The sequence below is a fragment of the Thunnus maccoyii genome, chromosome 1, assembly GCF_910596095.1.
Source record: "Thunnus maccoyii chromosome 1, fThuMac1.1, whole genome shotgun sequence".
NCBI lineage: Eukaryota > Metazoa > Chordata > Actinopteri > Scombriformes > Scombridae > Thunnus > Thunnus maccoyii.
The window spans coordinates 17,364,579-17,371,716 of NC_056533.1; the positions used below are offsets into that span (position 1 = coordinate 17,364,579).

Genomic DNA, 7,138 nt, shown 5'->3' on the forward strand with positions numbered 1-7,138 from the left:
TTGAACATCACTGCCAGGAGTGACGCTGTGTAAAACCACATTTAACTTGCTACTCAAGTGTAGGCTCTCTATGTGATGTTTTATTACATCTGACAGTTTGTGCCTTAGAGAAATGTCTGTTATATTTCCTGCCTGTCTGAACTTTATGTTTAAAGCCTGTTATTTAACATGTACCACCTTCTGATTAGAGCTGCAATTAGTCAATTAATTCATTAGTCGATTGACAAAAAATTAACTGGGAACTCTTTGGATAATCAATTAATCATTTTGAGTCATTTTTTTTAAAGAAAAAATTTTTTTTAAAGAAAAAATGCTAAAATCATCTGGTTCCGGGTTCTTAAATGTGAATATTTGCAGATTTCTTTAGTCTATCTAGTTTATGATAGTATACTGAATATCTTTGAGTTGTGGACTGTTGGTTGGGACATAACAAGACATTTTAGGTTGCATCTTGGACTTTGGGAAATAGAATAGATAATTTTCATTATAATTTTTCAAAATTTAATTTTTTCATCAACCATCTCTATGGATTCATAATGACCTCCATCATTGTGAAAAGACGTGAAGAATGGGGGAAGACACTGTTTTGCTTTGTGAACAATAAGAGATATAAAAAAAATATTGCCAGCCTTATCCTTTAAAACTTTACATAAATGATAGTAAAACCATGTGATCATCCATTAATTTCAAAAAGGGCAACTACTAACAAACTGGAACCACTACAAGTAGAATGAGTCATGATGATAAAAATTGCTCCCTTTCTTTATTTCTTGAGTGTATATGTATGACTGGTTCATCTAAGGGCCACATTTAACACAAATCAATAAGCCACCTGGAGAAAGATACAGTATTACAACTTGTTGATAAAGTGTTTGACTCTATAGTATAAAAACTGTACAGCAGTGACATTAAAAAATGGTTTGTACAACATTTATTTCATTACTAAACTGTAACAAACTGATACGTGCATGTAAAATAATAAAATAAACAGCACAGAACAGTCATAAATATTTAACCAGAGTCTAGAGACTCTCCCCTGTGTGAGTCTTCATGTGAATAATTAAATGCGAGCGCCGAATGAATCTTTTCCCACAAACAGTACAACTGTATGGCCTCTCCCCTGAATGAGTCTTCATGTGGCGCGTTAGATTAGACTGAGTGCTGAATTTCATACTGCATACAGAGCAACTGTACGGTTTCTCACCAGTATGAATGATGGTGTGCTTGATGAGATCTGCTTTCTCTCTAAAACTTTTTCCACAGTCGCCACAGCTGTGAGGTTTCTCTCCCGTGTGGATTCGCATATGGGCGTTCATGTTTCCAGCCTGCGTGAATCCTCGGCCACAGAAACTACAAGTGTACGGTTTCTGTCCGGAGTGAGAGTTCATGTGCGTTTGCAGATAGGAACGCTGAATGAAGCTTTTACCGCAGACGCTGCAGATGTAGGGTTTCTCTCCTGTGTGTGTCTTCATGTGGCGAGTCAGAATGGATTTAATCCTGAAATTCTTGCTGCAAACGCTGCAGGTGTACGGTCTGTCTACCATCTCGCCAGCTCCCTGCGGTTTCTTGCTGTTTACACCTGAGTGAAGTCCTCCGCTGTCCCTGCAGTCATCGTCGCTATCAACATCTTCACTCATCTGGCAGTCACTGGTTGCTTCTTTATCCGGTTCTGCTTTGAGATGTTCAGATGAGCTGCTGGGCAAAGCGTCTCCCTCTTTATGTTCATCATGGTGGCTTTCATGTGAGGACTGTCTTCCGTCTTTGTCACTTCTGTGCACATAAATTATATTGAACATTGAGTCTTTGGTATCAGCCTCTTCCAGCTTTTCACACGCCTGCGTGGTCCACAGTTCCTCCTGTTCTTCTTTGATCTGCTGAGGCTCCTGGTCATCATCTCCCAGATCGGTCCTTTTCTCACAGTGCTGCTGCTCAGAGGGAGCGTCCACTTCCTGGACAGAGAGCTGCATGGAGGCTGGACAGTATCACACAGGAGAAAAGAAATGTAGGCATTATTTTTTATCAAATACAAATTTTGACTTGTATATACTTAACAGGGAGCTTGACAAAGGTATGTTATTATTAAAATAGTATTATAATATGCAATATAGACGAACTTGGGATGGTTTTTCTTTGCACAGCACAACATTTATCTTTTGATAGCTGCCTATTTGTGATATGAAAGGGTCTATTGCGAGTGTTTCTTTGTAATGCTGTTCTGTGCACATAAATGCATAAAAACTGTTCTGGGTTTTCATGGTTTGATATGTACATCAGTTTTGGGGTTGTGGTTCATTACGTTTTTGATACAGTGGAGAAGATGAAAAATAATGGTGATAAAAAGTCTCTTGTTTCCACAAGGATTCAATCACAGTTGATCATACAGATGTTCAGAGTCTCTGTTAACAACCCACAGCTCCAAAATTCCCTCATCTTTTCCTCCATCGCTTTCTTCTTTTGCTGCCCCAACAGTGAAGGTGAGGAAAGCAGCTTGACATGGTGAGAGGTTAACTCCACTGTGATCATGCCTTAAAACAAAAATCATTCACAAAATCTGAGAAAGCATGCCACAAGCTTATTTGTGTGACATAATGTTTACTCACTGTGTTACCCACTGTTTATTATTAGTAGCAACACCAGCAAAATATGGTACACTTGTCTTAATTGGTAACATCATCATAATAATTAATTCATAATTAAGAGTAATTTGTATTTGGTGGTATTTTTAGGACATTTTATATAAAGGGTGGTGAAGAAACAGAAAAAAGTGTGAAGTTGGTTTAGTTGGTAAGTAGCCATTCATTATATTTGGGTTCATACATAGCTGTTAATTCTTAATAAAGTAGACAAATGCTCTCATACCAGCTCATTCACTATGAAAGTAGCTTTGTGTCAAATTACATATTAACATCTCAGATTCTTTCTTAAAAACTGAGTGACCACTTACCAACAAAACCAACTTAACACTTTTTTTTCCTTATGATTTGTACTAAATTGCACCACCCTGTCCATAAAATGTCTATAAAATTAACCTGCATATTACTCAGAAAAATTCCAGGAATTTCAGTTTCCAGTGAATGAAATTAAGGGATCTGTAGAAAGAAAGGATCGATTTATAATGAAAAAGATATCTTTTATAAGATAATTGTTCCACATGACTTTTGCTTCCCTGTCCTCTTTTACTCCATTCATCCCTTTGTCCTCTCTTACCTGACTGATCTACATGAGGAGTAGCAGAGAGGAAAAGAAAATGTTGAAAAGCTTTGAACCTCCTGGTATCATGTGAGATAAATATGTAGACATAGTTGCTCTTATTCGTACAACACACTGTACTCATATACATATAAAACCATAGTCTTTGCAGTATATTCAGTAGTTTCTAATATGTAACATGAAAACTGTTCTGTGGCTCAATTTTGCGACAGCCATTTTGCATCCCCTTCCTGATACGTTCAGGGATGCAAAATGGCGCTACTTCTCTCCCGTGTAACGGGCTGAGAGTTGAGGGAGTGGACCAGAGGACTGAAGGCTGCAGACATCCTCACACACTGGTGAAAGTAGGAGTGTGTCTCCTCAGCTTCAGCGCTGTTTAGTGGTTAAAGTTAACCTGAGTGTGCTGCGTCGTTACCTGTCCTCCCAGCCAGCTGTCGGTGTTGCTCCATCTCCCGCTTGGAGCGGAAAACTTCCTCCTCATAGTCTTTAATAGTTTTTTCAAAGAGGCTGAATATTTCCTCAGCAGCGGCTTTCAGTCGCTCATTGACCAGTGCTTTAAGTTGCTCTGTCTTGAACATTTCCGCGGTTGAAAGCAGATCTCCAGTCCGGATCCTGATCCTGACGGGCTGACTGCAGGCCGGCTGCTCGCTGGGTTGCCAGATGTCGCGAGAAGAGCGAGCAGTCGTCAAAATCAGACCCCAAAGAGACCCAAAAAGACTCTCACTCGCTCTCTCTGTGAAATTATATGAGATTATTTGCCAGTAATGAAAACATTTATCAAGCTTTATTTTTAGGCCTGTTACCATCGATATCCTACTGAATGAGCCAGGTGATTCACATTATGACTGCTGGTAGGACTGTGCTCCACTGTCCTTTTATTTTCCCTTATTTTTATTTTATTTCCGAAGTAAGACTGTATGGGTTAAATATGCAAATATGATCGGGCATGCGGAAGAAAATGCCATTTAATGTAAAATCCACTGACAGACGTGCGCAGGGTAATTTTTCTTTTTACTAAAGATAGAAACGCAGCATGTGGGTGAAACTGTCAGGAAGTTTGATAGTTTCATATGTGCGCCTTCGTGCGCTATTTAGTAGTCAGACAGAGGCCCAAATAAAGCAATGACAACTTCACAAGAATGTGGTGAACACAATCTGTTAAACATACAAGAAAACCGCGGCCTGCGGGATGACTTGATGAAAAAGCTTAGTTCCGTATAATGAACGGACATGGCAACACAGGCTGTAAACACAAACTGAGGCGCACAATGGACCGAGTCCTTCTGCATGATGCAGCTTTTCTGCCATCTACTGGTCATGAAACAAAACACTGAAACATTTATTTATTCCATGTTTGTTTAGCATGAACCAATGACACATATTCACAGCATTTATAGCCCTATGCCAGAAGTTTTCAAAGTTGTTCCTCTTTAGAATTAGGTTTTCACTTTGGCAGACAGACCTTGTTTAAACCCATTGCTAACCTGCTTTTGTTCTCCCCAGGGAGGCTCCAAACAGTTTCAGGGGAGGCTCAGTGAATGGAAGTGAAAAAATATTACATTAGTTATTACATTAGTTATCAAAAAGAGATCACATAGAATAGCCTAAATGTGTGTGATTAGTTTTGGGGAATTTTACTGATTTTCCCAATTTCCCAGAGTCAGAAACAAATAAATGCCTCAAGACAGACATTTTTTTTTATGTATTCGGTGCCTTGATTTGCAGTTTGCATTTGCTGCAGCTGACCAGGAGATGACAGCAGATATCTAGAAAAAAATGGAGAGTCTAAGGGTAGAACTCAATAAATTTGATAATTTAGAGCTGACATAAGACAGTCAACTGCCTCTACGATATGACTGCTACACTTTCATTTGACACTTTAACATTATGAATGATGTCCTGTTTGCTTCAGTTAGAGCTGCAGCCAGAAAGTGTTGATACTCTACCTTGTTTTTACATCATCTATTCTGTTAAATCTGATAAACAGACTAACTAGTACTTTCAGTAAATGGGATACATGTTTGTTTGTTTTTGTTGTTGTTGTTGTTTTGTTTTTTTTGCCAAATTTCACCTTTCCCTTTTTTCTTCATTTTCCCCCTCAAGTCCCCAGTGGATGCTCTCATCAATGCTGTTACTCACAGCTGGCCCAAACATTCTCAATGTTTACTGTCATCAATTAGCTTAAGTCTTATGCAATTTTGATGATTATCTTTATTTTATTATCATTTACTATCATATTTGATTTTACTTCATTTTTACTATTTGTTTCTATTTACTTGGTCCTCTGTGTCCCTGTCAGGGCTTTGAAAAATAGCAGAAATACCTTTCATGGTATTGTTAGTTCAAACGTGAGGATTAAAGTCTGCTGTTTCAGTACGGTCAGACAATAACATACCAGTGGGGGGCCCACACACACACACACACACACACACACACACACAGCAGAGCAGAGATCATGTAAACTTTGCATGCCAACATGACAGGTTCATGCCAGCTCATTCTGTACAGACCTCACACCTCTATTCTCAAAGTAAAAATAAAAATACATGCTGTTTTTTTTTGTTTGTTTTTTTGGCACAGCAGTAGAGTTTCACATCTGCTTTGTGTTCTCAACTGTTTGTTAAATGTAAAATTAAAACAAGGAAGTAAAATAAAGCGTTTAAAGTGGATATGTCACAATCTGGCTCAGTTCTCCACCAGATGCCACAAGACTCTCTTTGTTAAGACTGGACTGACTCGGAGAAAGACAGATAAGCAAGGCTGCAGATTATGTTGTAGACCACTTGAGATACTTTCGCTTGCCACACGTGGACCCTCATAGAAACTAAGTGCAAATGTGAACTGAAACACTTGTTACGTTACTCGGAGCAACAGTTGTCTTTCAATCTAATTCATGTCGTTACATGCAGCCTTAATATTTAGGCCACTCCGCTTGACAGACTTGTTGGTTCATGTTTATGTCAACAGTAATGTATGTTTCAAGTCTTTAAGGTAAAAGTCTCAAGGTTGGCAATGTAATGAAGTTTATTTGCTGCATTTGCTCAGTGTGACTTGTTTAAGTTTGATGAATGAGGGTTTATATATGAAGACGACTGTTCAAGATTACATTGCGGACTTTAACTCATGAAGTTCTGTTTTTCCATTTGTCCTCAGCCCAGAGCAGCTATTGCCTTTGTTTTCTCTTTTTCCCCCTCAGCTGCTCCCTCCACACCTCATTAGTCTTGTCTGCATTTAAGTCCTGGTTTTCAGTTCAATCTTGTTGGATATTTGTTCTGTTCAGTTTTACTTCATCTGCACACCTCAACCTCTAATAAGGAGTTATTCTTCAGTTCCTGCATTTGGGTCCACCTGCTCCTCTCCATTGTGACAGAATATGTTCACAGGCAACGCTCCTGTAAATACCTCTGTTGTGTATATACAGAGATACACATCCTGATGCTGTGTTTTTACACTGTACCAGTACACTTGCAAAAGTAGGTAGAAATAACAAGATAATACTAGTGTTGCATCATCATTGCCTTTAAGCTAGTAATTGTAAGTTTGGGGAGAAATAATTAGATATAAAAATTAATGATGTCCCGTAGATTTTGGGGTAAATACTTTTAATGTTTCATACTAAATAAAATTCTGAATATAAGAATTACTCAGTTTAATAAAGTGTGCCACATTGCTCTGTTTTTACAATAGCACACTGATGTTATAGTATAAGTTAGTTACCAGAGCAAATGTGTTTGCATGGCCTCTTTGCAGCCTCAGCTGTAAGTCAAACATGTGGCAATGAGACGGTTGGGAGGACTATGTATGATAGAGGACCAACTATGCCACTAGGGAATTGCACCCCAGAAAATATGCACAACTGAGAAATGGTATTACATTCACCAATAACCTTGAATTCATAGTTAGACAAGGCACATGACAGAGACATGGG

General features: G+C 38.6%; 1 protein-coding gene across 1 annotated transcript; it reads right to left on the reverse strand.

The window, feature by feature from the left end:
• Positions 1 to 731: 731 nt before the first annotated feature.
• Positions 732 to 3,997, reverse strand: LOC121898038 (zinc finger protein OZF-like). Its single transcript, XM_042412922.1, has 3 exons — positions 3,626 to 3,997; positions 2,412 to 2,525; positions 732 to 1,972 (listed from the first exon to the last, which is right to left on the reverse strand). Exons 1-3 carry the CDS (start codon positions 3,786 to 3,788, stop codon positions 1,023 to 1,025), a joined length of 1,227 nt encoding a protein of 408 aa, XP_042268856.1. The 5' UTR covers positions 3,789 to 3,997; the 3' UTR covers positions 732 to 1,022.
• Between the last annotated feature and the right edge of the window lie 3,141 nt (positions 3,998 to 7,138).